This window comes from Panthera leo, chromosome A1 (genome assembly GCF_018350215.1).
Source record: "Panthera leo isolate Ple1 chromosome A1, P.leo_Ple1_pat1.1, whole genome shotgun sequence".
Lineage (NCBI taxonomy): Eukaryota > Metazoa > Chordata > Mammalia > Carnivora > Felidae > Panthera > Panthera leo.
The window spans coordinates 83,235,328-83,252,906 of NC_056679.1; the positions used below are offsets into that span (position 1 = coordinate 83,235,328).

At 41.6% G+C, this 17,579-nt stretch overlaps 1 protein-coding gene across 3 annotated transcripts in view; it reads left to right on the top strand.

Annotated features, from left to right (window-relative positions):
• LOC122215596 (ankyrin repeat domain-containing protein 26-like) overlaps positions 1-5,106 on the top strand; it is a 140,040-nt gene extending 134,934 nt beyond the window's left edge. For all 3 annotated transcript variants that reach the window (XM_042931063.1, XM_042931074.1, XM_042931084.1), the window contains 2 exons: positions 3,536-3,581; positions 4,947-5,106. In XM_042931063.1, the coding sequence (XP_042786997.1) occupies positions 3,536-3,581; positions 4,947-4,966 (66 nt within the window). In that variant the 3' untranslated portion in view covers positions 4,967-5,106. The remainder of the gene's footprint in view (positions 1-3,535; positions 3,582-4,946) is intronic.
• Positions 5,107-17,579: the final 12,473 nt, after the last annotated feature.

Genomic DNA, 17,579 nt, shown 5'->3' on the forward strand with positions numbered 1-17,579 from the left:
CAGGAAGAATTTCCTCAGTTTCAGCTTGCTTGCTTCACCTAAAGATTTTCTCTTTAAAGTTCTCTGTCCTGTGGTTTAAGAAAGTTGTGCTTGTGGTGCCTGGGTGGCTCAGTCAGTTAAGCGGCCGACTTTGACTCAGGTCATGATCTCGCGGTCCGTGAGTTTGAGCCCCACATCGGGCTCGGTGCTGACAACTCAGAGCCTGGACCCTGGTTCAGATTCTGTGTCTCCCTCTCTCTGACCCTCCCCCGTTCATGCTCTGTCTCTCTCTGTCTCAAAAATAAATAAACGTTAAAAAAAATGTTTTTTAAAAAAATAAAAAAGTTGTGCTTAAAAATTGACTGCTACTAAAAGGAGTTAACATAATTTCTGTTCCTTTATTTTCATTCATGACTTTAAAATTTGTAATTTAGTTAGAGAGCTACTATTGTGTGCCTCATACCTAAGCATTACTGAGCCACATGACAAAGTTTTATGTATTCATTTTCTCTGAGTTATACTTAAAATACACGTATTTTTCCTGACCATGAGGAAGTAACTGGCATAGAACTCTAGGCTTGGTAAGACCACAAGTGTAGTCCTGGTCTGCATCTAGTTGGATTCATGACCTCAGGCAAAGTACACTCTCTCTGAGCCCTTTTTGTCTATTACGCAAAATTCGGGACTTTGACTAAATTAGTGACTTTTATACCTTCGAAATAATTTTTTTCAAAGAATAGAATGTATTTTTTTGCATTAAACTGTATTGTGTAAAACAGAGAGAATTAGAGCTGTCTAACTAAAGGAGAGATGGAGACTACGGCTGTGACTTCCTTGTCCCTCACTCCTGCAGTGTCCCCAACCGAACCTTAGATTTCTATGGGCCATATTTGAATGCTAACAGTTAATGAGAAAATCCTTCTAATTAAAAATCCTTTAAAAATGTTCTTTGAATTAAAATTTGCTGATATATAGTTTTTCTGTGTATAATTTTCTCACCCTCTTATATTTCTGATCAATGGAAAGGTATACACAAAAGTACACATGTGTTCTTATTCATGGACTTGAAAGCTATTTTCACCATCGAAACACAGTTTTTACCTAGAAATAAACATAAAGGTCACAGAGGTAAATATTTAGGAAAAGAGCTTTTGGGGAAAAGATGCAACATTACCTTGGTAGCTCCTTAAGTCATGTCATATAAAAAACGTGGTTTATATTTTATATCGTATTTATTAATGGTAACATAAAATTGTTTGAATAAAGCCTTCCCCCATCATCTGGTATTGAGTTATTAATTTTATAAGTCTGGTATAGTCATGTTGTCCCATTCATTTTATAAGGCCTGAATATAATGCTATTGTCAAAAAAGTGTTATGGTTCCTCAAAAACTTAAAAATAGATATTCATTAATTCCACTACTGCGTATTTACCCAAAGAAAATGAAAACACTAATCTGAAAAGTTGTATGCATCCCTATGTTTATGGAAATATTGTTTGCGATAACCAAAATAGGGAAGCAACCTAAGTGTCCATGGAGAGATGAATGGATAAAGACAATGTGTAATATGTATACAACGAAATATAGCTCAGCTATCAAAAAGAATGAGATCTTGCCATTTGTGACAACATTGATAGACCTAGAGGGCATTATGCTAGGTGAAATAAATCAGAGAAAGACAAATAAATACCATGTGATTTCACTTACATGTGGAATATAAAAAAACAAAACAAGTGAACAAACAGAATCATAACTACAGAGGACAAATTGGTGGTTGCTAGAGGGGAGGTGGGTAGAGAGGTATGGGCAAAATAGGTGAAGGGGAGTAAGAGGTACAAATTCCAGTTATAAAGTAAATAAGTCACAGGAATGAAGAATACAGCATATGGAATATCATCAATAATATTGTATTAATGTTGTATGGTGACAGAGGGTAACTACACGTACGGTAGCAAGCATAGCATAGTGTATACAATTGTCCAATCTGAATTTGTATACTGAAAAACTAGTGTAACATTGTATGTCAACTATACTTCAATTAAAAAAAGGTATTAGGGAAAACAGTCTCTGAAAATATTGGGAAACATGTCAGCCAAAACATTTGTCCTCACACCCAAATTTGTAGACATTGGAATCCTTATCACCACAGTGTTGATTATGTCCTGTACACTATTTTGGAGCCCGTTTGGGGCATTCAGGGAGAGGCTACCTTGTCTAAGAAAGATCTAAATAAGAACATTCTAGACAGGAACAGTTGTAATATACAGTTGACCCTTGACCAACATGGTTTTGACCTGTGCGGGTCTACTTTACTTACACATGGATTAGTTTTGGATACTGTACAGTACTGTAAGTGTATTTCCTCTTCCTTCCGTTTTTCTCAATGTCATTTTTTGCCCTAGCTTATTCTACTGTACAAAACATGTATGAATCCACTGTTTATGTTACCGGTAAGGCTTCCAGTCAACAGTAGGCTATTAGTAATTAAGTTTTGGGGGGATGAAAAATTATATACAGGTTTTTGACTGTACCCCACCCCTGTGTTATTGATGGGTCACCTGTAGTTGGAAATATTCGTACACATTTCATAAGTGGATTACCATAACTTTAATAAGTCAAGTGTTTCAAAACTTGGTCCTAATTTGGAGAAAGGAAACAAAGTTACAATTGAAAATTGTATATTGTTTTCCTTATCTCTAATGGAGAAAGTTATAAATCAGAAGCTAAGTTTTGAAACTGTTGTAACCCTCTATTTTTCCTTTCTTCAAAGAGATTTTCTGAAATCTTTGTGTGCCTATGAAAGGAAATAAGTGTTTTAGTCATAATACAGATAGCAAAACATTTTTACTCAATTTTTGCCAGTGGAATTTCCACATGACAGTAAGACAGTCCCACTTTCTTCATTTTATATGTATTTAAGAGTCAGTCCTGAAAAATTAACAGCAAAAAGCATTCCTTCAAATTTTGTTTTTCTACAAGTGAAAAAATGGAAAGCCCATTTTAAGGAACAATTCATTAAGGTAAAAAACTGATTAAACTTTCATAAATGGCAGTTTTTCTAATCATTTCCAAGTAATAATTCACTATACAATATGATTCTTGTTTAAACTTTTTTGTACCAGTAAGATCCAACATGTTTCAGAGATTATACATATTCAATAGATCAATATTAATTATGCTTTTTATCAGTCTCACTTAAATAGCATTATATATATATAATGTACACATATTATTATATATATTAATATAATACACATAATATATTATATATATAACATACACATATTATATATACGTATACACACACACACATGTATATATGTATACATGTGTGTGTGCGTGTATGTATGTATCTGTTCTCCGTTATCTAAAACTAAAATAAAATAGGTAGGAATTTATTTTATTCATGTTATAGTTTTTCTGTTTAAGCAATCCCTAACTTTGGTTTAATCTCTGCAAGTATTATTTCAAGACCACATGTCCTAAGCTATATATAATTCCTAACATGTCTTTTGTTTACCCTACACATTCTAAATAATATTTGCCTTATTTCAGACGCAGCGGGAGTTGGAGAAAAGAATAACCAGAGCACTAGAAGAAGGTATGTTGCCAAAATGTATGAAGTTAGATATCATTGATATCTGAAATAAACTATAAATAGTAAATGGCATCCCTTTCCATTGTTTGGATAATAGATACTACATTCACATTTTTTTGTACATATAGAATAAAAAATGTAAAAGCATGAGCATAATGAAGAACACACTTCTTCCTCATTTAGTCCTCATGTGTCATAGCTCTTTTAAAATCTCCCACAAGTCTAGGGGCACCCAGGTGGCTCAGTCGGTTGGGCGACTGATTTCAGCTCAGGTGGGTTCAGGCCCCACAGAGGGCTCTGTGCTGAAAGCTCGGAGCCTGGAGCCTGCTTCAGATTCTGTGTCTCCCTCTCTCTGTGCCCCTGCCCGCTTGTGGTTTGTCTCTCTCTCAAAAATAAATAAACGTTAAAGAAGTTTTTTCAATCTCCGTAAGTCTATATATCTGTTATTATTTCTGGCGACAATCTTCCTTCACTGGTGCCATCCCTATGGAACTGTCAACCTGCACAAGTCTCAGAAAAGGTGTGCTTTATCAAATTGTTGTTTCTGCTAGTGATAGAAGACCCAAAAAGCCAAAGTCATCTTAGTAATGCTTGGTTAAGTAATTAGAGGTCATATAGCTGTCATCGACAGGTAACGGGTTTCAATCTTCACTCATTGATTTTGTCATTGCTTTTGCCCTTGGGTAAAACTTCAACTTCCTTAGCATGGAATGAAAACACCCAAATCAGTTTGCTCTTGCCAGATGATTCAGCCTTGTCTCTCACTCTTTGCCCTACTCTGCTGCTTTGCTCTAGCACCTTGTCAAACTAAACTACCCATAATTGCACAAGTGTTCTTCCTCACTTCTAGCTCTTTGTATGTGCTTCTTCCCTCTACCTAGCATACTTTTTCCTTGTCCTTCAGGTATCAGCTGACATATCACCTTCACCAAAGAGCAGACAACATTGACACAAAACTGGGATGTCCCTTCCGTATGTTCCAGTAGTGCTGTGTTTTATACCTGTCACTTACATCTGTATACTTGGCTCTGTTTGGAAATGCCTGTTTGATTTTTCCGTTTATAGTTTATGATTGTTCAGGGTGGACTGTGTCCTCATCTTGTAATTTCACCTTGTAATGAAAAAACCAGAAACTCTGATATTTATCCACAATAGCAATTAATTCAGTGTGCAACCCTGAGCAAAACATATTTAATACTAATCTTGGGTTTCATATTGCAGTTGTACGTAGGTATTTTTCATTTTTCTTAACACTCATAAAGGCCCCAACTTTCTTTTTCTTTTCTTTTCTTTTCATCTTTTTTTTTTAATCACTTGTAGTGAAAAATATTTTGGAGAAAGAAGATAATTCTTTCTTTTCCTTTTCAGCTGCTACCGAATTTGAATGAGGATCCTTTAGAACTCCTTTAGTATCTACTGATGATTCAATTCTAAATCAAGATCCAGTATGGAAAGCGTCACGAGAATATGTACAGATTTTGAACAAAAATTATATGATTTGAAAAATAAATAGAAAAAATTTACTGGATGCTTACAAAACATTTTCATTGTTTCCCAATTGAACACACTATATGGCAAAGTCTTGATTAAAGGAAAATGTTTTTGTATCATATGTTTGTAATGAAAATCTTTATAATATTTTAAACTATGTTTCTTGGCATCTCATTAACTTTTAAGCACATTTTGTACGTGGAAACCAGCACTAGAGGGTTTTACATACATCAGACTGCTCCACTACCAGCGGTTTGAACAGCACCCAAACAACCAAGTTGTCATTAATACTTCAGTAGTGTTCATGGATGGCTTTTTGTATTTTCCAATTTTTATGACTATATGTGGGTCTAAAGATTTAGACATTATTTTGATGTATTCCTGCTATGGCTATTGCCAATGTTTGTACATATTACAATTTTTTATAGTGCCATAGAACCTATCTATAATTTTAATTGTAAACACTGATTCGTAGCTCTTTCCACACGGAGAAATAAGATTTGCCTAAGGCTTTTCGCCTTTTCTATTTATTTATTTATTTATTTATTTATTTATTTATTTTTTATTTGCTTTTTAGAAACAAAGTTAGAAAAAAGAAAAATTAGACAAAAAAAAAAAAAAAAAAAAAAGAAATCCCCCCCCACCCCCGCCCCAGAGCCATTTGCAAGTAAATTGCTAATGGGATGCCTGATTCCTGTAGCATTTAAATCCTACAGGTCAGTTCATTCCACATAACTACCATACAACCTTCACAATCAGAACATTAACTCTAATACACTCGACTCTTAAACAATGGGGTTAAGGGCTCTGACCCCGCCCCCCACAGTCAAAAAGCCATAACAACTTTTGACCCCCAAAGACTTAACCACTACTACTACCAATAATCTTTTGTATATGTATCATACTCTATTCTTAAAATAAAGCTACAGAAAAAAATACCATGAAGAAAATTATGAAAGAAAATACATTTCCAGTACTGAAAAAAAAAATCTGTGTGTAGTCAGTGCACCCATTAAAACTATTTTGTTCAAATATTCAGTATAATTCTATGATTTATTCCTCATAATTCTTTTTAAGTTTGGTCACTTATCTGTAGTATACGTTATACCAAGGAAGGTCCTGGTCAGAGCCATGTATTGAATTCAGTTGTATGTCTTAGTCTCTTTCACTCTAAAACAGTTCCTTTGTCTTTCCTTGACTTTCATGACTTTTAACCTTTTGACGAGTAAATTCCAGTAATGTGGAATGTCTTTCAATGTGGATTTTTCTTAGGTTTCCTTATGGTAAAATTCAGACCATACATGTTTATCAAGAGTATCACTACAACCTACTCTTTGCATCCTATCATGTGACCTACAATTTTGATTTGTCCCCATACTGGTGATGTTAATGTTGGCCACCGGAGGTAGTATCTGCCAGGTTTCTCGCCTGGAATGTTAACTTTCCACTTTCCAATTATTTAGTATTTTATGGGGAAGTACTTTGAGACATGTAAATATCTCCTTTCTCAGACACCCTGTGCCAGGCCACCTCTTCTGCAGATGACTTGCCCCCCTGCAGATTCTGAAAACCCACGCTGGGCTATTCTTCCCCTGTGCAGATGCCTCCCTACCCTGTTCGGTCTGTGATACTTCATTATTCTATACCATTCACTTTCCAGGGATGCTCTCACTTGAGCTCCAACACTGTGCAGGGTGACTGTCCTACACGTAATGCCTTCCCCATTCTAAGCTCCAACACCTCACTCTGGACCCCCACAACTCCATGCCTCTGTTTCTAGGACTGGGAACTAAAATGTTGGGGATGAGAAAGAAGAAAGGAAGGAAGGGCTCCACAGGTCTTTTATAATCAACTTGGCAAGCTCTCCAAAGCCGGTTCTCATTGGAATTGCATCGAATCGGCCAACAGTTTGTAAGGAAAGACATTTCTTATACTGATTTTTCCAAACACCTAGTCTTTTAATTGTTTAAGCTTATTCCCCACAATATATTGTTTCTTACTCGAGTGTTTTGTCTGCAGATTCTTTTGGATTTGGTACATGCAGTGACATATAATCTATAAATAGTGGCATTTTTGTTTCCAATTCCTAGAGCTTTCATTTTTTTTCTTTCCTACTACAAGAATGACGTTGAGTAAATGTGAGGATAGTGAGTGTTCATGTCTTCTTGAAATTGCAAAATGTAAAAGTAGTTTTCTGTAACTATGTAGATAGTGGGGTTTTTAAAAGTGTATGTCTTTTATTAGTCTCTTAGTTTGCTCTTGCCGTTTACAACAGATCACCATCAACACAGTGTCTTAAAGCCCCACGCATTTATCTCACATTTTTATGGGTCAGAAGCTAAGCAATGGCTTAGCTGGGTCCTTTGTTCAGGTTCTCACAAGGCTGTAGCCAAGGTGTCTGCTAGACTGCGCTTCCCCATTTGGGTGCTTCAACGGGGAAGAATCTGCTTCCAAGTGCATTGAGTTTGTTTTTAAGAGAATTTCCTTGTGACTGTGTGACTGGACTCATTTCCACAGCTCTTTGCTAGTTGTTGGCTAGTTGGAGGCTTAGGTCTTAAGCGTTCCCAGACACTTGTCTTAGTCTTTTTGGGCTGCTCTAACAAAATACCATAGGCTTATGAAAAAAAAAAGTTTTATTTTTCACCCTTCTGGAGGCTGGGAAGTCCAAAATGAAGGCGCTGGCAGATTTAGTGTACAGCGACGTCCTGCTTCCTGGTTCATGGATGCTGGTCTTCCTGCTTGGCGCAGGGCCAAGGGAGCTCTCACAGCCCTCCTTTATAAGGGCACTAATCCCATTCATGAGGCCTCCACCTTCGTGACTTCATCATTTCCCAAATCCCCCACTTCTAAATACTATCACGTTGAATATTAAGAGTTAACACATGAATTTGAGTGAGTGGGGACACAAATATTCAGCCTAGAGCAATGCTGTTCCTTGTTGGCCACGTAGACTTCCTCAATACGGCCGCTTAGTTTAGGAGGCCAGCAAGGAGAATGTCACTTCAGAGAAAGCTCAGTCCTCCTTGAAGGGTGTTCACGTGATTAGATCAGGTTTGCCTAGCATGATCCTCTTTTGATTGACTCTGATATACTGAATTATGTCTGCAACATTCCTTTACATTTGCCATATTCTAATAGCTAGAGTCAAGTCACAGATCTTAAGAGAAAATAATTATAAAGAAAAGTGACAATACTCAAGGGCAGATATTATGGGGTCACTTAGGGTCTTTCTGCTACAAGTATATTAAGGAAGTTCCCTTATAATACTAGTTTTCTAAGTTCTGTCATGAATGAATATTGAATGTTAAAAGATGTTTATTTCACATCTATTGAGATAATTTTTTTAACTGTTTATTTTTGAGAGAGACCAAGCAAGCCAGCAGGGGAGGGACAGAGAGAGAGGGAGACAGGATCTGAAGCAAGCTCTGCGCTGACAGTGGCGAGCCCAATGAGAACCCCACGTGGGGCTTAAACTCACATACTGTGAGATCATGACCTGAGCCTAAGTTTGATGTTTAACCGACCGAGCTACCCAGGTACCCTGAGATAAGTTTTTTAAAATATTTGTGAATGGGGGGAGGGGCCAAGATGGCCGAACAGCATGAAAGTTTTATGTGTCTCCCATCCATGAAATACAGCCAGGCCAACACGAAACCATCCTACACACCTAGAACACTGATTGGAGGACTAACACAACAATCGGAACAACCCGAGCCACAGAATTCAGCAGGAATTTACCCCAAAAGAAAGAGCATGAAGAAACGACAGCCAGGGATTTAACCAACAAAGATACAAGCAAGATGTCTGAACCAGAATTTAGAATCACGATAATAAGAATATTAGCTGGGGTCGAAAATAGATTACAATCCCTTTCTGCAGAGGTAAAAGAAGTAAAAAATAGCCAGAATGAAATTAAAAATAATATAACTGAGCTGCAATCCGGATGGATGCAGTGGCAGCAAGGATGGACAAGGCAGAACAGAGAATCCATGATATACAGGACAAACTTATAGAGAATAACGAAGCAGAAAAAAAAAGAGGGAGATTAAGGCAAAAGAGCACGATGTAAGCATTAGAGAAACCAGTGACTCATTAAAAAGGAACAACATCAGAATCATAGGGGTCCCAGAAGCTGAAGAGAAAGAAATAGGGGTATTAAGGTTATGTGAGCAAATGATAGCGGAAAACATTTACGAAACCTGGGGAAAGACACAGACATCAAAATCCAGGAAGCACAGAGGACCCCCATTAGATTCAACAAAAACCGACCATCAATAAGACATATCATAGTCAAATTCACAAAATACTCAGGCAAGGAGAGAATCATGAAAGCAGCAAGGGAAAAAAAAAAAAAAAAGTTCTCTGACCTAAAAGGGAAGACAGATCAGGTTTGCAGCAGACCTATCCACAGAAACTTGGCAGGCCATAAAGCAGTGGCGGGATATAAGCAGGGTGCTGAATCAGAAAAATATGCAGGGGCGCCTGGGTGGCTCAGTTGGTTAGGCGTCCGATTTTGGCTCTGGTCATGATCTCGCAGTTTGTGAGTTCGAGCCCCCTGTCGGGCTCTGTGCTGACAGGTCAGAGCCTGGAGCCTGCTTCGGATTCTGTGTCTCCTTCTCTCTCTGCCCCTCCTCTGCTCATGCTCTCTCTCTCTCTCTCTCTGTCTCTCTGTCAAAAATAAATAAACATTAAACAAATAAAATAAAAAAATAAATGCAGCCAAGAATTCTTTATCCAGCAAGGCTGTCACTCAAAATAGGTGAGAGAAAAAGTTTCCCAGACAAACAAAAATTAAAGGAATTTGTGACCACTAAACCAGCCCTGCAAGAAATTTTAAGGGGGACTTTCTGAGGGAATAAAAGATGAAAAAAAATTATATATACATACATACATATATACATATACATATACATATATATATATACTAAAAGCAACAAAGATTAGAAAGGAGCAGAGAACACCACCAGAAACTCCAAGTGTACAAGCGTCATAATGGCAATAAATTCATATCTTTCAGTACTCACTCTAAATGTCAGTGGCCTCAACGCTCCAATCAAAAGGCATAGGGTAACAGAATGGATAAGTAAACAAGGTCCATCTATATGCTGTTTACAGGAGACCCAGTTTAGACCTAAAGACACCTTCAGATTGAAAATAAGGGGATGGAGAACCATCTATCATGCTAATGGTCAACAAAAGAAAGGTAGAATAGCCATACTTATATCAGACAATCTAGTCTTTAAAATAAAGACTGTATCAAGAGATGCAGAAGGGCATTATGTCATAATCAAGGTGTCTATCCACCAAGAAGACCTAACAATTGTAAACATTTATGCGCCAAATGTGACAGCACCCAAATATGTAAATCCATTAATCACAAACATAAAGAAAGTCGTCGATAGTAATACCATAATAGTAGGAGACTTCAACACCCCACTCACAGCAGTGGACAGATCATCTAATCAAAAAAAAAAATCAACAAGGGAACGATGGCTTTGAATGACACACTGGACCAGATGGACTTAACAGATATATTCAGAACATTTCATCCTAAACCAGCAGAATATACTTTCTTCTCCAGTGCACATGGAACGTTCTCCAGAATAGACCATATACTGGGACATAAATCAGCCCTAAGTAAGTACAAAAAGATTGAGATCATACCGTGCATATTTTCAGACCACAACACTATGAAACGCGAAATCAACCACAAGAAAATATTGGGAAAGGTAACACATACTTGGAGACTGAAGAACATCCTACTAAAGAATGAATGGGCCAACCAAGCAGTTAAAGAGGAAATGGAAAAATATATGGATGTCAATGAAAGGGATAACACCACAACCCAAAACCACTGGGACACAACAAAGTCGGTTATAAGAGGAAAATATATAGCAATCCAGGCCTTCCTAAAGAAGGAAGAAAGATCTCAGATACACAACCTAACCTTACGCCTTAAGGAGCTGGAAAAAGAACAGCAAATATAACCCCAAACCAGCAGAAGACAGGAAATAATAAAGATTACAGCAGAAATTAATGCTATCGAAACAAACAAACAAACAAACAAACAAAACAGAAAAATACCAGTAGAACAGATCAATCAAGCCAGAATCTGGTGTCTTGAAAGAATTAACAAAATTGATAAACCACTAGCCAGTCTGGTGAAAAAAAGAAAAAAAGAAAGGACCAAAATAAATAAAATCAAGAATGAAAGAGGAGAGATCACAACCAACACAGCAGAAATAAAAACAATAATGAGAACAGTATGAGCAATTATATGCCAATGAAATGGGTAATCTGGAAGAAATGGACAAATTCCTAGAAACATATACACTACCAACACTGAAACAGGAAGAAATAGAAAATTTGAACAGACCCATAACCAGTAAGGACATCGAATTAGTAATCAAAAATCTGCCAAAAAACAAGAGTCCAGGGCCAGATGGCTTTCCAGGGGGGAATTCTACCAAACATTTAAGGAAGAGTTGGCACCTATTCTCTTGAAACTGTTCCAAAACATAGAAATGGAAGGAAAACTTGCAAACTCTTTCTATGAAGCCAGCATTACCTTGATTCCAAAACCAGTCAGAGACCCCACTACAAAGGAGAACTATAGACAACTTTCCCTGAGGAACATGGATGCAAAAATTCTCAACAAGATATTAGCCAACCGGATCCAACAATACATGAAAAGTATTACTCACCACGACCAAGCGGGATTTATACCTGGGATGCGGGGCAGGTTCCATATCTGCAAAACAATTAACGTGATTCATCACATCAATAAAAGAGAGGCCAAGAACCATATGGTCCTCTCAATAGATGCAGAGAAAGCATTTGACAAAATACAGCATCCTTTCTTGATAACAACCCTCAAGAAAGGAGGGAGAGAAGGAGCATACCTCGAGATCATAATGCTAATATCATCCTCAGTGGGGAAAAATGGGAGTTTCCCCCCTAAGGTCAGGAACAAGACAGGGATTTCCACTCTCACTACTGTTACTCAACATAGTATTGGGAGTCTTAGCCTCTGCAATCTGACAACACAAAGAAATAAAAGGCATCCAAATCAGCCAGGAGGAGGTCAAACTTTCCCTCTTTGCAGATGACACGATGCTCTATATGGAAAACCCCAAAGATGCCACACAAAACTGCTAGAATGGATTCATGAATTCAGTAAATTTGCAGGATATCAAATCAATGCACAGAAATCTCATTCTTATACACCAACATGAAGCAACAGAAAGAGAAGTCAAGAAATCGATCCCATTTGCAGTTGTACAAAAAGCCACAAAATACCTAGGAATAAATCTAACCAAAGAGGTGAAAAATGTATATACTGAAAACCACAGAAAGCTTATGAAAGAAATTGAAGACACCAAAAAAATGGCAAAAAGATTCCATGCTCCTGGATAGGAAGAACAAATATTGTTAAAATGTCGATACTACCCAAAGCAATCTACATATTCAATGCACTCCCTATCAAAGTAACACCAGCATTCTTCACAGAGCTAGAACATATAATCCTAAAATGTGTATGGACCCAGAAAAGGCCCCAAAGAGCCAAAGCAATCTTGAAAAAGAAAACCAAAGCAAGAGGCATCATAATCCGAGACTTCAACCTATACTACAAAGCTGTAATCATCAAGACAATATGGTACTGGCACTAGAACAGACACTCAGATCAATGGAACAGAATAGAGAACCCAGACATGGACCCACAAACGTATGGCCAACTAATCTTTCACAGAGCAGGAAAGAATATCCAATGGCATAAAGACAGTCTCCTGAGCAAGTGGTGCTGGGAAACTGGACAGCGACATACAGAAGAATGGACCTGGACCACTTTCTTACACCTTTCTTACACAAAAATAAACTCAAAATGGATGGAAGACCTCAATGCAAGACAGGAAGCCATCAAAATCCTCAAGGAGAAAGCAGGCAAAAACCTCTTTGATCTTGGCCGAAGCAACTTCTTATTCAACACGTCTCTGGAGGCAAGGGAAACAAAAGCAAAAATGAACTAGTGGGACCTCATCAGACAAAAAGGCTTCTGTACAGCGAAGGAAACAATCAGCAAACCGAAAAGGCAACTGACAGAATGGGAGAAGGTATTTGCAAATGACATATCAGATAAAGGGTTAGTATCCAAAATCTACAAAGAACTTCTCAAACTCAACCACCCAAACAACAAATAATCCAGTGAAGAAATGGGCAAAAGACATGAATAGACACTTCTCCAAAGAAGACATCCAGATGGCCAACTGACACATGAAAAAATGCTCCACATCACTCATCATCAGGAAAATAAAAATCAAAACCACACTGAGCTACCCCCTTATGCCTGTCAGAATGGCTCACATGAACAACTCAGGCAACAACAGATGTTGGCGAGGATGTGAAGGAGGATCTCTTTTGCATTGTTGGTGGCAATGCCAGCTGGTGCAGGCGCTCTAGAAAACTGTATGGAGTTTCCTCAAAAAACTAAAAACAGAACTACCCTATGACCTAGCAATTACACTAGGCATTTATCCACGAGATACAGGTGTGCTGTTTCGAAGGGACACATGCACCCCGTGTCTATAGCAGCACTATCAACAACAGCTGAAGTATGCAAAGCAGCCCAAATGTCTATCGATGGATGAATGGATAAAGAAGATGTGGTATCTAGATACAATTGAATATTACTCGGCAATCAAAAAGAATGAAATCTTGCCATTTGCAACTACATGGATGGAACTGGAGGGTATTATGCTAAGTGAAATTAGTCAGTCAGAGAAAGACAAAAATCATATGACTTCACTCGTATGAGGACAGTAAGAGACAAAACAGATGAACATAAGGGAAGGGAAACGAACATAATATAAAAACAGGGAGGGGGACAAAACAGAAGAGACTCACAAATATGGAGAACAAACTGAGGGTTGCTGGAGGGGTAGTGGGAGGGGGGATGGGCTAAATAGGCAAGGGCGCTAAGGAATCTACTCCTGAAATCATTGTTTCACTCTATGCTAACTGATTTGGATGTAAATTCTAAAAAACAAAAATTAAATTAAAAAAGTAAAAATAAAAAAAATAAAATAAAGTATTTGTTAACGTGGGGAATTACATTATTTGCTCATGTTAAACCAACTTTGCATTTCTCAGATTAACTGAATATAGTTGTGATTTCATTCGTTTTTTTTTTATTTTCATTATTTTATTTCTTTTTATGTTTATTTTCGAGAGAGAGAGACCGAGCATGAGCAGGGGAGGGGCAGAGAGAGAGGGAAACGCGGAATCTGAAGCAGGCTCCAGGCTCTGAGCTGTCAGCACAGAGGCTGACTCAGAGCTCAAACCCATGAACTTCGATATCATGACCTGAGCTGAAGTGGTCAACCAAGTGAGCCACCCAGGTGCCTCTATTTTAGTTTATTTGGGAGAGAGAGATTCAGAGAGAGAGAGAGAGAGAGACAGAGACAGAGAGAGCACACAAGAGTGGGGGGGTGCAGATGGAGAGAGAGAGAGAGAGAGAGAGGGAGGAGAGAGAGAGAGAGAGAGAATCTTAAGCAAGCTCCAGGCTCGATGTGGAGCCAGACGCAGGGCTCAATCCCATAACCCTGGACTCCTGACCTGAGCAGAAATCAAGAGTCGTATGCTCAAACCACTGAGACACACTAGTGCCCCTCGGGACCTATATTTTCATTTGCACTGAGCCCCACAAATTCTGTCACTGCAAAGTCCCCACCAGGCCACGTACCCCCTCCTGCACCCCACCCAACCTCCTCCCACAAGACCCTCCCCTCGACCCGACCGCACACTAGTCTCCCTCAGAATGAAATCCAAACTCCTCTCTGAGCCCACAGACCCCGCCAATCTGGTCCTGGAATCTTTGCTGCCCTCGCTGCCCTCGTCCACTAGGCTCCAGTCACAGTCCCCACCTTTTCGTCTCAGGGTCCTCCCACTGGCTGCTCCTCAGCCTGGAATGTGGCTGCCTGCTCAGAGGGGCCCTCCTGGCCCTCCAGCTACAGCAGCTGTCCCCTGCCCAGGTCTTCTGCTCCCCAGCACTCACAGCGGAAGCTAGCCATCTCCTTGTTTACCTGTTCATGGTTTGTCTCCCCCACCCACACCCTGGCGCTCAGAATGTCAACAGGAGAGCAGGGTCATCTTAAGCCTGCAAGCCTCAGTCACCAGTCACCAGTCACAGTGGAGCCCCACCCCTTAGAACAAAGCCTGGCCTGGAGCAGACGCTCCCTAAACAACTGGTGCCTGAGGACACACCTTGCCTGAGAAGTGATGACAAGTACCATCTAGTGTGGGGAGGCAGGCCCGGCCAGTGCGAGCCCATACATGGCAGGGTGTTCTCCCCTGATCCCAGGCCCAGAGAACCCGCCGCCCCCCCCCCCCCCCCGCACTCCCCATCTGGATCCTCACTGCCGCTGAGATCAGCACAGGGTGTAGGGCAGTGCCAGACCCTCCCACCAGGCTCCCCCATCCTCCAGGGGGACAATGTACAAAGGGCCACTTCAGCACGGAGCTTCAGCTCCATCTCCATCTCACAGGCCTGAGGTGGGGGAGGGGAGGGGAGGGTGTGCCCCAGCCCTCTTCTGTCCTCTTGGAGCCTGCTCTAGCACAGGGCAAGGAGGGTGACAGATTCAAGCTATAGTGCAGAGAGGCTTTGATACAGGAGCTGCGCCTTGAGGCCTGGGGGAGATGCCCTTGCACAGCGAGTGGATGAGACACATCAAGGCACAGGGTCAGCGTGCCGGGGCAGAGAGTGGTCCCCGTTTACCCAGGTAGCAGGAGTGGAGTGGTGCTCCCCCATGTGTACAGGGCACAGTTGCGAGGTGCAGCCGTGCACTCAAGAGGCTAAAGTGCCTGTAGGGTGAAGGGAGAGAGACGAGCAGACCCGGCGGGGTCTGGGCCAAGCTGGAGGGCAGAGGCCTGGGCTCAGAGTCAGCTCCCATCCTGCCTGGGACCCTCCGCCGCAAAACCAGGCACAAAGAACTTGCTCCAATAGTGGTTCCCAAAACCTGAGCTGATAACCCAAGATGTGACCATCCACCCAGCCTCCTAGGCCAGGAGCCCGGCAGTCATCCTGAATCTGGCTTCTCGCTGACCTCGAGCTCCCCATCGCCAGGCACATCTCTTCGATGCCCAGGTACTTGTCGTCCCACGCTGCCTGCGCCACCATCCACGCTCACCTGGACAACAGCAGCAGCCTTGCCAGGGAAGGGGCTCCTGGCTTGTGCCCCACGAGCCAAGCAAAAGCCACATCTGATGTTGTCCCTCTCAGCTTGGAACACCTGCTCCCAGGATAAAGTCCAAACCCTCTAGGAGGCTCCGAGTTTCTGTGTAATCTTTCACTCCCTGCCCAGGTAGGCTCAGCTGAACTGCACTTCCCCCAGACTGAGGAAGGACTGAGCTGCCTCACCCCTGGCCTGCCCCGCAGGGCTTCTCACCCTACGCTGGATGGTGCTGACCAACTCTCCTGGGGCCCCAGCACAGAGCCTGATGCAAAGGAGGTGCTGACGACAGCCCCCCCCCCCCCCCCGCCCCCAAATCCACACACCTGCACCTGCAGTCAGTGCTGCTGGGCTCTCACAAATGGTCTGGGGTTGGAAAAAGTCTAGTCCTGCCTGGGCAAAGCACACCCCGATGAGGTGGCTCATGTACAGGAACTCGACGGGTCCCCCACAATGGGAGTGAAGTGGTGGAGAGCAGAGACACAGGGAAGGGCTCCAGCCTTCAAAGCCCTCTGAGCAGGATGGCTGATGGTCTGGAGGAGACCCGGCAAGGAAGGAGGGGAAACAGGAAGGGATCTCAGTTCACCCCTGGGTGCTCAGTTCACCCCTGGTTCACCCCATCAGTGCCTGGCACCATGCCCGGCTGCTGCTGGCTCAAAGGATGGGCTGGGACCCTGGCTCTGCCCCCCGCCCCCAACTCTGGAATCCTACTCTCTTGGAGGCAGAAAAGCGGGGGCTGGTAATGCCGCCTCACGGGGATCTGGGGAAGTGACCAGGCTGCTCCTGGCCCAGATCCTACAGCTCCGGCTCTCTGGGAGCCCGATCAAGGTATTCCACCTCCTTCAGGAGAGGTGGCCTGGAGCAGGTGCGCCTGGGGAGCCTCTGTGGAGCTGGAACAATGAGCCCTTTCTCTTTTCCCTTCCCAATCCACCTCTGCCCACCCCTGCCTTCGAGGGGCCGTGGTGCCCTCGGCTCAGGACCCGACTGTCTCCACCGGGGGACACTCAAGAAGCCCTCACCAAATGGCACAGGGCACCATGCAGGGCTGTAGGCACCAGGGCCTGCTCCTTCATATGGAGCTGCCAGTCTGTTCTTGCTCCTCTGATTAGTCTTTTCCCTCTGCTAGATCCCGAGAGCATTCCGGAAAAGGGCCGCAAGTGCCCAAATGTCCCACTGAGTGTGAGAAAGAAGAGAAAGGAACAGCAGTGACCAGACCATCACCACAATGGGACAGAGTCATTCAGGAGTCAGGTGGCCAGGGTCCAGGCCTTAGCAATGCCACTAA